This window comes from Procambarus clarkii, chromosome 32, assembly GCF_040958095.1.
Source record: "Procambarus clarkii isolate CNS0578487 chromosome 32, FALCON_Pclarkii_2.0, whole genome shotgun sequence".
Taxonomy (NCBI): Eukaryota; Metazoa; Arthropoda; class Malacostraca; order Decapoda; family Cambaridae; genus Procambarus; species Procambarus clarkii.
The window spans coordinates 25,903,316-25,919,076 of NC_091181.1; the positions used below are offsets into that span (position 1 = coordinate 25,903,316).

Below are 15,761 nucleotides of genomic sequence, written 5' to 3' on the forward strand. Positions count from 1 at the left end.
TCAAGGTCAAAAATCAACTGTTATTAACTTTTCTAAAACGATAGTTTGCACTTGACTCTCCGTAAAGATGATGCCGCTCCGTCCAGTATTGTGATCTGACGAAGCGTGTCTCAGGTTCTGAGATTTGTGTGTAAATATCCACATAGTATGTTGACCAGACCACACACTAGAAATTGAAGGGACGACGACGTTTCGGTCCGTCCTGGACCATTCTCAAGTCGATTGACTTGAGAATGGTCCAGGAATGGAAACGTCGTCGTCCCTTCAATTTCTAGTGTGTGGTCTGGTCAACATACTTCAGCCACGTTATTGTGACTCATCGCCTGCATCCACATAGTATCTTGAGGTTATCTGGAGATGATTTCGGGGTTTAGTGTCCCCGCGGCCCGGTCCTCGACCAGGCCTCCACCTCCAGGAAGCAGCCCGTGACAGCTGACTAACTCCCAGGTACGTATTTACTGCTAGGTAACAATGGCATCAGGGTGAAAGAAACTCTGCCCATTGTTTCTCGTCGGCGCCCGGGATCGAACCCGGGACCACAGGATCACGCGTCCAGTGTTCTGTCCGCTCAGACACCGACACCGGCAGTAGAACCAAAAAACTGAGCGTTTTCAAAATCAGAGGCTTGACAAAGGAGCCTAGTGAGCCTCTAATGTGTTGAAGAAACGGGTACAACTCGTCCTCATACAAAGAACGTTGTTTTTCGCTCGTATGCGTTACATAAGGCCAAAGCGATGTAATGTCCCCGTTTTCTGTTTTGGGTCCTCTGGTTGGTTAGGATAAGGGCACTTTAAATCGACCGTTTTCTGGACGTTGGGAAACCTCCGGAGGACGGACTGCTTAGCTCTACAGACTCAGTTGTCGAGTGGCCTTAGTGACTACCCTGAGGTCAAGAAATTCCCATACTCTGGGAATGGGACCAAGGGAGCCTGTCGGCCGAGCGGACAGCACACTGGACTTGTGATCCTGTAGTCCCGGGTTCGATCCCGGGTGCCGGCGAGAAACAATGCGCAGAGTTTCTTTCACCCTATGCCCCTGTTACCTAGCAGTAAAATAGGTACCTGGGTGTTAGTCAGCTGTCACGGGCTGCTTCCTGGGGGTGGAGGCCTGGTCGAGGACCGGGCCGCTGGGACACTAAAGGCCCGAAATCATCTCAAGATAACCTCAAGAAGATAATCTGAGGTCAAGAAACTCACGACCTTAACCTCACAAACAGTCCCCCTTGACCTCTAAACACCTGTCAAGGGTAAACAATACACAACACTCACTTTATAGCTGTTTACTAGAGTCCACATAACCACACTCTATTACAAAGTTAATTACACTTTATATAATTACACAATATAATAATATAATTCAACGCAGTGTAGCCACAAGCGTATAATGAAGCAACAATGCGGTCAGTATATCCCACCAGATAATGGTATGGTTGTATACTGAAGGATTGACGGACAAGAGACGCAGGGTGAAACTGAAGCCGTCTTCAGAGACAGACACAGACAGGCCCGGCGGACAGGAACACAACTGTCGCTGTGATATAACCGGGCAGTAGTATATCTTATATGTACAGGTAGACCCAAAGATTAAAGAAAATATAATCTGGTCATATTTGGGGGATAGTGAGGAGAGAGAGAGAGAGAGGGAGGGAGGGAGGGAGGGAGAGAGAGAGAGAGAGAGAGAGAGAGAGAGAGAGAGAGAGAGAGAGAGAGAGAGAGAGAGAGAGAGAGAGAGAGAGAGAGAGACGGAGAGAGAGAGACGGAGAGAGAGAGAGAGAGAGAGAGAGAGAGAGAGAGAGAGAGAGAGGGAGAGAAAGAGAGAGTGTGTGTTACCATGAGTATAATAAACAGATTAGTCATTATTCTATATTCATCAATTAACTGATCAACGATATATATATATATATATATATATATATATATATATATATATATATATATATATATATATATATATATATATATATATATATATATAATCAGCACAAGTTTGTATTTTCTGAATCTGGTTATATTTGGTGATGATCGAGATATATATAGTTGACAAGTGCGTCAGATGGATGATCTTTCTCTCTGATCTCTCTCTCTCTCTCTCTCTCTCTCTCTCTCTCTCTCTCTCTCTCTCTCTCTCTCTCTCTCTCTCTCTCTCTCTCTCTCTCTCTCTCTCTCTCTCTCTCCTCACAGCGCTAGGAAATACACAACTTTTGCCAAATACTTTCTCATCTCTCAGCCCCTTCGACATCCTCAATACTTGATCCTCTTCTTAAGCCAATAAACTTATCGAGAGATTTTTCGTTAACTTGGGCCGCTGTGATCCTACCGACGCAGGCGTCTCCGTAGCCAAGACCCTCCTAGCAACCCTCCTGAGGGCTGGACCACCAGGGCCCTCCTTCGTCATCTTCCTCCACCACTTATTGAGGTCTTGAACTTCAAGGAAGATCAACAACTAATACTTGAAGATTTACCTGGGCTGAGTGAACGTCCTCCTCCTTCGTCAGGAGAAGCAGGAACTTATCGAAGACTGATTTTCAACACTAAATTAACAGTTAAAATCTACATACTGCTGGTGCTACTGTGGGTGCTGCTGTTCCCTCTCCCCTCCTTCCTCGCTGGCGTCCTCATTCCTCAGGAGGAGGCGGAGAGGTGTGAGGGGTGAGCCACTCTCCTCAGGAGGAGGCGGAGGAGTGTGAGTGTGAGCCTCTTCCTACAGGAGGAGGAGGAGGTGTGAGTATGAGTGCGTGAGATGGGAGGCCCTTACATGCTAAAATTAAATACTATATATTCACAGTGAGTTTAGATATTTATATAGTTTTGTGTTGGTGAGGTTCTCTGGTCCGGAGTGTTGGAGAGAGAAAGAGAGAGAGAGAGAGAGAGAGAGAGAGAGAGAGAGAGAGAGAGAGAGAGAGAGAGAGAGAGAGAGAGAGCGAGAGAGAGAGAGAGAGAGAGAGAGAGAAAATGAGTTTCCAGGAGTAGACTTCAGACGAGCTGAGGTAGGACAACAGCTCGTGCAAGAGAAACGGCACCTTGAGAGAGAGGTGGTGATGGCTACCATGCCCCTGGGAGGAGCTTCCTTCCTTTGTATAATATGCTCAGTGTTCTGGCGACATCGGGAGCACAGGATAGAGACCTTCAGACCTCTAGTGGAAGCTATAGTCTCTAAGGCCTCCATCGCAAGAGGAAAGGAACCTGCTCAGCCAAGCGTATTGTAGAACATTAAGTTCTTTTATTCTCTGGAAGTACAGTCCAACAGCCCCAGCTTCCGTGACCGTAGGAGAGAGAGAGAAGCTCCCGACACCTCCAGAAGCAGAGGTAAGTGGCAGGTGGCACTAAGACCTTCAACCCAACGGAAGCTGAAGACTGAGGGCCCATTTTGCACCTCAGGCCTTATAAAGGACTTCTAAGACCCCCTCGCCAACACAACCAGAAGTGGAGATCAGGAGAGCAGCAGTGGAAGCGGTGATGGTGGTGGTGGTGGTGGTAGCAGCGGTGGTGATGGTGGTGGTGGTGGTGGTGGTGGAGGACGTAATAGTTGTTGCTGTAGCAGTGGGTAGGAGTGATGAGGTGGTGGCGATCAACTGGAGGGGTTCCAGGGAAGCAGCAGGTAAGGCAGGAGCAGGAGGTGTGTGAAGCAGGCCACCAGCACCAGGAAGGTGAGGCAGGACGTCCCAGGGCCTCCACCTGCACCACCATCCCGAGAGAGGGACAGAGAGAGAAAAACAAGATACGAATTAATCTCACTTGGTACGTCATTTGTCAGCCCTTATGAACCCTAATCTTAGTTTAAAAAAGAAAACAGGAGTGAATTAAATGGTGGTACTCCCACTACCCCACTTAGCTCTGGGATAACCTTTAAGCTATCAAACATAACTACACGCTTTTAGATACGAGCTACAAGAACATTAGTTAACATTTTTTTGGTCATGCAAATATATCTTCAAAGCTTTTATGTACAATTTAATGGAACCATTAATTCAGGCTTGAATTTACTAATGGAGGTACCACACACACCCGCATAATTTTACATATAAATAGGGGTAAGCTTTGGTTTGGGGAAAGTACACTGAAATAATGCATAGTAATTAGAGGAAGTACACTGTGATACTGCAGATCGTGGTGAGGAAGTATAAACAGATACACAGTATAGATTTACACGAAGACAAACACAGCTCCAACATTAACATATTTATGCATATAACTTCACATCATCGTAACAAATTCACATGTGAACAAATCCACAAGGGCCGTGACGAGGATTCGTCAATGAGATTCGTCATTCGAGGTGCAATAAAGTAAGGGCGAAGAGGGAGAACGGCCTATTGACATAGCTCGAGTGCAGGGGGGAGTTGTGTAAAACCCTGGTTTGTGCCTCGGAGAGGCTGCAGGATCCAGTAAGTTCAGTAGAACTTCGGTTTCAACTCATTTTGACCATGTCGTAGCTCAGTCGATTAAGGCAGCGTCTGGGATGCTCTCGGACGTAGGTTCGAATCCTCGTCACGGCCCTTGTGGATTTGTTCATTTGATACATCACGCAATTGTGATTTCTGTGTGTAAATTCGCATGTTTTCTTACTCTCCTACAAATCTAGGAATTAATACAGCTGGAGCAGAGTACACAAATACAACGACAGGGAAGTTTTAGGTACATAGGTTTAATAATGCATTAGGCCTACAGCCTATAATGTCTACAATGTTAGGATCTGGTCAAGGCTCTGCAGTCAATAATGGCAACACTGCTCGCCCGCGGCCAAGACTCTCAAGCCGACAGTGGTAACAATGTTGGTAGTTATCTCATGGAACATAATCACACGTGTTAATTAACAATGTTCGCAGGTCATTTAAGGTAAGAAGACGAAAAGGTTAAGTGTAATTAAGTAACAAATGATTCGCTATTGAGAGTACTTATAGGCTAATTAATGAGATAATTAATCAATCTAATTCTTTAATAAGATAATTAATGTAATTTATGTCTTACAACAGCATCGTTCACTTAAGAACTAGTCAATAAGATGATGAGTTTACTAAGCAATAGGTAATATTTCTCAAAGCTCACTTACGTTCACTTACGTTCACTTACGTTCACTTACGCGCTAATTTCATACGATATACAGCTCACTGAATGCTAATTAATACGATACACAACTCAGGGTAAATTAATTAGATGTTCAGCTCACTTGATAAAGCCTTCAGTACCCGGATGATAATAGAGTTAGGACATATTTTTGGGGCTTCGATCCTCTATAGACTAAGTGGGCTAGGAACCGCTGGGATGAAGATGATTCCGATGCTACGAACTGGCGAGGTTGTTGATCCCGGGGTCAACAGGATTGACCCCCAGGGGTCAACAGAATTGACCCCTAGGGGTCAACAATCCTCCCGACTATGAGGGAGAATATTTCCATGGAATAGCAGTACAAGTTCAAGTATGTTTATTGAGACAAGAAAGAAATACATCTCAAAGGGATAGAGTAGCTTAGGCTATTTCTACCCCCCCCCCCCCCCCCGACGACGTGAAGGGACGACGACGTTTCGGTCCGTCCTGGACCATTCTCAAGTCGATTCAACATACTTCAGCCACGTTATTGTCACTCATCGCCCGCCCAGTATTGTCTTGGGTTTCATATCGCGTGACTTACACATTACCAGAAACATGTGACTTGAGTTGCGTCTTTGCCCGTGTGGTCACCTCATGCTTGTATGGCAACTATTGCTGCTCCCAGAACAGGGGCCACATTAACGAAGCAGTTGCGCAAGCATTTATGAAGCTGTGGATTTTTTCTCAGTATTTGGAGGCTTTGTTTACAATTATTAAACAGTTAATGAGCTCCGAAGCACCAGGAGGCTGTTTATAACAATAACAGCAGTTGATTGGGAAGTTTTCATACTTTTAAACTGTTTAATAAATATAACCAAAGCCGTCAAAGATTGAGGAAAGATCTACACGTTCCTAAGTACTTGCGTAACTGCTTCGTGAATTTGGCCCCAGAACGCTACACTCAATTGAGTTTCCTTTCCACATTACATTTTTGTGTGGAAAATGGGGAAGACATGGAAAACAATGTTTTCCATGTCTTCCCCGGAGTTTACCTTGTTCCACTGGATATGTGTAGCTGAGAAGACGGCGTGGAATGTGCCACAGATTACGCTAGACAAGATTTCAAGGTCAGGTAAATCATGTAGAACTTATCTAAGCCATCATGATCACATTTATTTTGTCTCTTGGTTACACGAATCATCTTAAAATCACCTGAAATATTTTCAGCTCTCATAAATCACTTTCATCCCACGGGAATCATCTTCAATTGCCCTGAATCATCATTAAGCTCGTCTGAATCACCATCACCTGAGTCATCCTCATCAGCCATAATCGCAAATGAAACTATCTTTTGAAGCCAAGTAAATCATTCTCAACTCACTTGAGTATTATCTTGAGCTTACTTCAAAGTTCCTAACAACCAAACTACGTTCTAAATTACCGTCAACATTACCCGAATCACCCACATGTTCACCCCCCCAACTCTCACTCATCTCCTGCACCTCACTTCAGTTCACCGAGGCCTTCTTAAAGTCACCTATATCACTGTACACTCACGGGAGACATCTCCCGTCACGCAGGGTGCAGTCGCACCTCCACAGATCTCCAGTATCATCTATTGATACTGGAAATGGCTCAAAAGGGCCACCACTTATGGGCTATTCATGCCCAAGCCACCTTTTGGGTGGCTTAATCTTCTCTCTCTCTCTCTCTCTCTCTCTCTCTCTCTCTCTCTCTCTCTCTCTCTCTCTCTCTCTCTCTCTCTCTCTCTCTCTCTCTCTCTCTCTCTCTCTCTCACTGTACACTGACACGCAGGCCCGCTCCTGTGTCAGGTAAGTTCACTACGGGATCACCATAGCCAGTGCTACTTGGAAATTTTTGGTCCGAGTAACTGACTGAAGCAACAACACTAATACAATACTGTTGTTTAGAACTTGTCCGTGTTGAGTTAGATTTACCTCCGTTACCTTCCCCTTCGCTACCGTTGCTCCCCCTGTTGCCTCCCCCTGTTGCCTCCACCCTGTTGCCTACCTCTGTTGCCTCCCCCTGTTGCCTCCACCCTGTTGCCTCCCCCTGTTGCCTCCACCCTGTTGCCTCCACCCTGTTGCCTCCACTATTACCTCCATTGTTGCCTCCCCCTGTTGCCTCCCCCCTGTTGCCTCCACCCTGTTGCCTACCTCTGTTGCCTCCCTCTGTTGCCTTCCCCCTGTTGCCTCCACCCTGTTGCCTCCACTATTACCTCCATTGGTGCCTCCCCCTGTTGCCTCCCTCTGTTGCCTCCCCCCTGTTGCCTCCCCCCTGTTGCCTCCACCCTGTTGCCTCCACTCTGTTGCCTCCCCCCTGTTGCCTCCACCCTGTTGCCTACCTCTGTTGCCTCCCTCTGTTGCCTTCCCCTGTTGCCTCCACCCTGTTGCCTCCCAATGTTGCCTCCTCCCTGTTGCCTCCCCCTGTTGCCTCTCCCTGTTGTCTCCCCCCTGTTGCCTCCCCCTGTTGCCTTCCCCTGTTGCCTACCTCTGTTGCCTTCCCCTGTTGCCTCCCCCTGTTGCCTCACCCTGTTGCCTCCCCCTGTTGCCTCTCCCTGTTGCCTCTCCCCTGTTGCCTCCCCCTGTTGCCTCCCCCCTGTTGCCTCACCTGCGTTAAAGAAGGAGAGTATAGGGCCTCTGGGGGGCTCGACCTCGAGGGCGGCGGCGATCTTGGAGGAGAGGTTGAGGACGTGGGCGTAGCAGGTGAGGGTGAGCGTGGGGGCGTGGCGCTCCGAGAGGGGCAGGACCAGCCGGCTCCTACTACTGTATACGCCAGGGTAGCTGCCGTCTGTTGCTGGAAATTCCTGTACCCTGCCGGACCCGGGCTGTGGCGACGGGGCAGGGGAGGGCGTGTCAAAGGGGCAGGGCGGGGCATCAATGGACAGGTCGAGGCATCAACGTAGAGGTAGAGGCATCAACGTAGAGGTCGAGGCATCAACGTAGAGGTCGAGGCATCAACGTAGAGGTCGAGGCATCAACGTAGAGGTCGAGGCATCAACGTAGAGGTCGAGGCATCAACGTAGAGGTCGAGGCATCAACGTAGAGGTCGAGGCATCAACGTAGAGGTCGAGGCATCAACGTAGAGGTCGAGGCATCAACGTAGAGGTCGAGGCATCAACAGGAAAGAGAGAGGAGAAAAAATGGGGTTAAGTAGCTGCAGAAATCCATTTTGACCAATATAAGGCAGCTCTTATTTATAGTCATACAGTCAGTCATGCACATGTCTATCCTACGCTAAAAACACCCCTAAACGTTTAATACGTCACCCAGTACAATAAACAATGTGCTGGTCTTGATACAACAGTGATGATAATAATAATAAAAATAACAATAACAATAAACAGTATTAATTATCATTTATTATTAATGAGACAATGTTTATATGTCCAAGATGGAGGGCCAGATACCTCAACCCGTTCTCGCAAATTTAATAAGTCAATATTGACTTATTAAATATGTGCATAGGTGACATACTTAACATAATAGATACCCTTAAAAAGATTCATAGAAAACACCGACCTTACCTAACCTACTTAGTATGTTAAGATAAGCATCTTATTGCTTCGTAATTACAATTATTACCTAACCTATAATAGGTATAGGTTAAGTAATAATTGTAATTACGAAGCAATAAGATGCTTATCTTAAGATACTAACAAGGTTAGGTAAGGTCGGTGTTTTCTATGAATCTTTTTAAGGGTATCTATTATGTTTAGTATATCACCTATGCACGTAGTTAATAAGTCAATATTGACTTTACGAATTTGCGAGAACGGGTTGGATACCTGGGGTAGTCTCATTCAGTTTTGCAGGGAGGGAATGCTTTGGGGTATGGGACGGACATAGGCTGGTCAGGTGTCGGCTCAAGTTAAAGGCTTTAAGAAACATGCATTGAGATCCTCATGCGGATTTTCAAGGAGTCAAGTAGAATATTTGGTGTGTTCCCCCTAGAGTTTTAAATCCTTTGTAACTATATTTTCTGAGAAACCCAGAGAGTTGTTTTAGTGAATCTTAAGAATAAATTGTCTGACAGAAGAAAAGCAAAGAGGAAGAGGAGGCAGAGGAAGAAGAGGAGGATGAGGGGGGGGGGGGGGAAGAGGGAAAAGACCCAGGTGAAGTTGGTTACCCATAATATTGAGTTATATATATATATATATATATATATATATATATATATATATATATATATATATATATATATATATATATATATATATATATAATCACTAAGAACTCTTTGACCCGGCCGAAAAAAGGGAAGAAGAGGAGAGATGGAGAGAGGGTAGGCAGATGGGGGTGAAAGGAGGCGGAAAGGAGAGCGGGAGGTAGAGGGTAAAAGAGTAGTTCCCGGGCACCGCCGGGGTACCTTTCCTAGCAATATAAATAACAATATTTATAATATTATACAACAGCGGATAAAGACAGTAATCTGACGAGGAACCCCCATGATATACCAAGACCCCCTAAGACCAAGCTTGATTTAGGTTAATTAAGCTGCTTACGTGTTGACTACGGGCTCACCATAGACCGTGCTGCTTGGAAATTTTTCTTCCAAGTAGCAAATCTTAAACAACAATAAATGCTTACGTGGACGAGCTTGCTGTTGACGTAGAAGGAGAGGGTTGCCGCGGGCCTGGCGTTGCGGGCGGTGCACGTCACGTTGAGGGTGTCCCCCACTCGATACCCGCCGCGCAGCCCCGTCAACACCGGCGCCTCCGGCAACACTGCAACGGCAACCCATGGCACTTGATTTCAGGTCCTGCGACTGACTTCAGACAGTGACTGACACTCACCCACGACAGTGACACTCACTCACGACAGTAACACAACTGTAACACTCACAACAGTGACACTCATCCACAACAGTGACACTCGCCCACAACAGTGACACCCACAACAGTGACACTCACAACAGTGACACTCACAACAGTGACACTCACAACAGTGACACTCACAACAGTGTCACTCACAACAGTGACACTCACAACAGTGACACTCACAACAGTAACACTCACAACAGTGACACTCACAACAGTAACACTCACAACAGTGACACTCACAACAGTGACACTCACAACAGTAACACTCACAACAGTGACACCCACAACAGTGACACAACAGTAACACTCACAACAGTGACACTCACAACAATAACACTCAACAACAGTGACACTCACAACAGTAACACTCACAACAGTGACACTCACAACAGTGTCACTCAACAACAGTGACACTCACAACAGTGACATAACAGTAACACTCACAACACTGACACTCACAACAGTGACACTCACAACAGTGACACTCACAGCAGTAACACTCACAACAGTGACACCCACAACAGTGACACTCACAACAGTAACACTCACAACAGTGACACCCACAACAGTGACACAACAATAACACTCACAACAGTGACACTCACAACAGTGACACTCACAACAGTAACACTCACAACAGTGACACTCACAACAGTGACACTCACAACAGTAACACTCACAACAGTGACACCCACAACAGTGACACAACAGTAACACTCACAACAGTGACACTCACAACAATAACACTCAACAACAGTGACACTCACAACAGTAACACTCACAACAGTGACACTCACAACAGTGTCACTCAACAACAGTGACACTCACAACAGTGACACAACAGTAACACTCACAACAGTGACACAACAGTAACACTCACAACAGTGACACTCACAACAGTGACACAACAGTGACACTCACAGCAGTAACACTCACAACAGTGACACCCACAACAGTGACACTCACAACAGTAACACTCACAACAGTGACACCCACAACAGTGACACAACAATAACACTCACAACAGTGACACTCACAACAGTGACACAACAGTAACACTCACAACAGTGACACTCACAACAGTGACACCCACAACAGTGACACTCACAACAGTGACACTCACAACAGTGACACCCACAACAGTGACACTCACAACAGTGACACTCACAACAGTGACACAACAGTGACACTCACAACAGTGACACCCACAACAGTGACACAACAGTAACACTCACAACAGTGACACCCACAACAGTGACACCCACAACAGTGACACAACAATAACACTCACAACAGTGACACAACAGTGACACTCACAACAGTGACACTCACAACAGTAACACTCACAACAGTAACACTCACAACAGTAACACTCACAACAGTGACACCCACAACAGTGACACTCACAACAGTGACACTCACAACAGTAACACTCACAACAGTGACACTCACAACAGTGACACCCACAACAGTAACACTCACAACAGTGACACTCACAACAGTGACACTCACAACAGTGACACTCACAACAGTAACACTCACAACAGTAACACTCACAACAGTAACACTCACAACAGTGACACTCACAACAGTGACACTCACAACAGTAACACTCACAACAGTGACACCCACAACAGTGACACTCACAACAGTAACACTCACAACAGTGACACCCACAACAGTGACACAACAGTAACACTCACAACAGTGACACCCACAACAGTGACACCCACAACAGTGACACAACAATAACACTCACAACAGTGACACAACAGTGACACTCACAACAGTAACACTCACAACAGTAACACTCACAACAGTGACACTCACAACAGTGACACCCACAACAGTGACACTCACAACAGTGACACTCACAACAGTAATACTCACAGCAGTGACACTCACAACAGTGACACCCACAACAGTAACACTCATAACAGTGACACTCACAACAGTGACACTCACAACAGTGACACTCACAACAGTAACACTCACAACAGTAACACTCACAACAGTAACACTCACAACAGTGACACTCACAACAGTGACACTCACAACAGTAACACTCACAACAGTGACACCCACAACATTGACACTCACAACAGTAACACTCACAACAGTGACACTCACAACAGTAACGCTCACAACAGTGACACCCACAACAGTGACACTCACAACAGTGACACTCACAACAGTGACACTCACAACAGTAACACTCACAACAGTAACACTCACAACAGTGACACTCACAACAGTGACACTCACAACAGTGACACTCACAACAGTGACACTCACAACAGTGACACTCACAACAGTAACACTCACAACAGTGACACCCACAACAGTGACACTCACAACAGTGACACTCACAACAGTAACACTCACAATAGTGACACTCACAACAGTGTCACTCACAACAGTGACACTCACAACAGTGACACTCACAACAGTAACACTCACAAGAGTGACACTCACAACAGTGACACCCACAACAGTGACACTCACAACAGTGACACTCACAACAGTGACACCCACAACAGTGACACTCACAACAGTAACACTCACAACAGTGACACTCACAACAGTGGCACCCACAACAGTGACACTCACAACAGTGACACTCACAACAGTGACACTCACAACAGTGACACTCACAACAGTGACACTCACAACAGTGACACCCACAACAGTGACACTCACAACAGTGACACTCACAACAGTAACACTCACAACAGTGACACCCACAACAGTGACACAACAGTAACACTCACAACAGTGACACTCACAACAGTGACACTCACAACAGTGACACAACAGTGACACTCACAACAGTGACACTCACAACAGTAACACTCACAACAGTGACACCCACAACAGTGACACAACAGTAACACTCACAACAGTGACACTCACAACAGTGACACAACAGTAACACTCACAACAGTGACACTCACAACAGTGACACAACAGTGACACTCACAACAGTGACACAACAGTGACACTCACAACAGTGACACGCACAACAGTGACACAACAGTAACACTCACAACAGTGACACTCACAACAGTGACTCAACAGTAACACTCACAACAGTGACACTCACAACAGTAACACTCTTAACAGTGACACCCACAACAGTGACTCAACAGTAACACTCACAACAGTGACACTCACAACAGTGACACTCACAACAGTGACACTCACAACAGTGACACTCACAACAGTGACACTCACAACAGTGACACTCACAACAGTAACACTCACAACAGTGACACTCACAACAGTAACACTCACAACAGTGACACTCACAACAGTGACACCCACAACAGTGACACTCACAACAGTGACACTCACAACAGTAACACTCACAACAGTGACACAACAGTGACACTCACAAGAGTGACACCCACAACAGTGACACCCACAACAGTGACACTCACAACAGTGACACTCACAACAGTGACACTCACAACAGTAACACTCACAACAGTGACACTCACAACAGTGAGACTCACAACAGTGACACTCACAACAGTGACACTCACAACAGTGACACTCACAACAGTGACACTCACAACAGTGACACTCACAACAGTGATACTCACAACAGTGACACAACAGTAACACTCACAACAGTGACACTCACAACAGTGACACCCACAACAGTGACACTCACAACAGTGACACTCACAACAGTGACACCCACAACAGTGACACTCACAACAGTGACACTCACAACAGTGACACTCACAACAGTGACACTCACAACAGTGACACTCACAACAGTGACACTCACAACAGTGACACTCACAACAGTGATACTCACAACAGTGACACTCACAACAGTAACACTCACAACAGTGACACTCACAACAGTGACACCCACAACAGTGACACTCACAACAGTAACACTCACAACAGTGACACCCACAACAGTGACACAACAGTAACACTCACAACAGTGACACTCACAACAGTGACACAACAGTAACACTCACAACAGTGACACTCACAACAGTGACACAACAGTGACACCCACAACAGTGACACAACAGTAACACTCACACAGTGACACTCACAACAGTGACACAACAGTAACACTCACAACAGTGACACTCACAACAGTAACACTCTTAACAGTGACACCCACAACAGTGACACAACAGTAACACTCACAACAGTGACACCCACAACAGTAACACTCACAACAGTGACACTCACAACAGTAACACTCTTAACAGTGACACCCACAACAGTGACACAACATTAACACTCACAACAGTGACACCCACAACAGTAACACTCATAACAGTAACACTCACAACAGTGACACAATAGTGACACTCACAACAGTAACACTCACAACAGTGACACAACAGTAACACTCACAACAGTGGCACTCAAAACAGTGACACTCACAACAGTGACACCCACAACAGTGACACTCACAACAGTGACACAACAGTGACACTCGCCCACGACAGTGACACAACAGTGACACTCACCCACAACAGTGACACCCACAACAGTGAGACTCACCCACAACAGTGACACCCACAACAGTGAGACTCACCCACAACAGTGAGGTTCTTGGAGGCCAAGGAGGTCTGGAAGGTCGGGGACTCACTCATCACCTCACAGCGGTAGGCGCCCTCAGAGTCCATCCTCAGCTCCCGCAAGGTCACCACGTGCTCGTCTGACTCTGACAGCTGTCAGGGAGAGGCCAGGGTGAGTGAGAGGCCAGGGTGAGTGAGAGGCCAGGGTGAGTGAGGGAGAGGCCAGGGTGGGGAAGTGAGAGGCCAGGGTGAGTGAGAGGCCAGGGTGAGTGAGGGAGAGGCCAGGGTGAGTGAGGGAGAGGCCAGGGTGAGTGAGGGAGAGGCCAGGGTGGGGCAGTGAGAGGCCAGGGTGAGTGAGAGGCCAGGGTGAGTGAGGGAGAGGTCAGGGTGAGTGAGGGAGAGGCCAGGGTGAGTGAGGGAGAGGCCAGGGTGAGTGAGGGAGAGGCCAGGGTGGGGCAGTGAGAGGCCAGGGTGAGTGAGAGGCCAGGGTGAGTGAGGGAGAGGCCAGGGTGAGTGAGGGAGAGGTCAGGGTGAGTGAGGGAGAGGCCAGGGTGAGTGAGAGAGAGGCCAGGGTGAGTGAGGGAGAGGCCAGGGTGAGTGAGTGAGAGGCCAGGGTGGGGCAGTGAGAGGCCAGGGTGAGTGAGGGAGAGGCCAGGGTGAGTGAGGGAGAGGCCAGGGTGAGTGAGGGAGAGGCCAGGGTGAGTGAGGGAGAGGCCAGGGTGGGGTAGTGAGAGGCCAGGGTGGGGCAGGGAGAGGCCAGGGTGGGGCAGGGAGAGGCCAGGGTGGGGCAGTGAGAGGCCAGGGTGAGTCAGGGAGAGGCCAGGGTGAGTCAGGGAGAGGCCAGGGTGGGGCAGTGAGAGTCCAGGGTGGGGTAGTGAGAGGCCAGGGTGGGGCAGGGAGAGGCCAGGGTGGGGCAGGGAGAGGCCAGGGTGAGTGAGGGAAAGGCCAGGGTGAGTGAGGGAGAGGCCAGGGTGGGGCAGTGAGAGGCCAGGGTGGGGTAGTGAGAGGCCAGGGTGAGTGAGGGAGAGGCCAGGGTGGGGCAGTGAGAGGCCAGGGTGGGGCAGGGAGAGGCCAAGGTGAGTGAGGGAGAGGCCAGGGTGGGGCAGTGAGAGGCCAGGGTGGGGTAGTGAGAGGCCAGGGTGGGGCAGTTAGAGGCCAGGGTGAGTGAGGGAGAGGCCAGGGTGAGTGAGAGGCCAGGGTGAGTGAGGGAGAGGCCAGGGTGAGTGAAGGAGAGACCAGGGTGAGTGAGGGAGAGGCCAGGGTGAGTGAGGGAGAGGCCAGGGTGGGTGAGGGAGAGACCAGGGTGAGTGAGGGAGAGGCCAGGGTGAGTGAGGG

The 15,761-nt window shown here is 47.8% G+C and overlaps 1 protein-coding gene across 1 annotated transcript in view; it reads right to left on the reverse strand.

Annotated features, from left to right (window-relative positions):
• Window positions 1-1,264: 1,264 nt before the first annotated feature.
• Window positions 1,265-15,761, reverse strand: part of LOC123748740 (uncharacterized) — a 185,700-nt gene continuing 171,203 nt past the window's right edge. The window contains exons 4-7 of the mRNA XM_069335030.1: window positions 14,444-14,579; window positions 9,638-9,774; window positions 7,659-7,875; window positions 1,265-3,674 (exon numbers count right to left, since the gene is read on the reverse strand). Of these exons, the coding sequence (XP_069191131.1) occupies window positions 3,568-3,674; window positions 7,659-7,875; window positions 9,638-9,774; window positions 14,444-14,579 (597 nt within the window). The 3' untranslated portion in view covers window positions 1,265-3,567. The remainder of the gene's footprint in view (window positions 3,675-7,658; window positions 7,876-9,637; window positions 9,775-14,443; window positions 14,580-15,761) is intronic.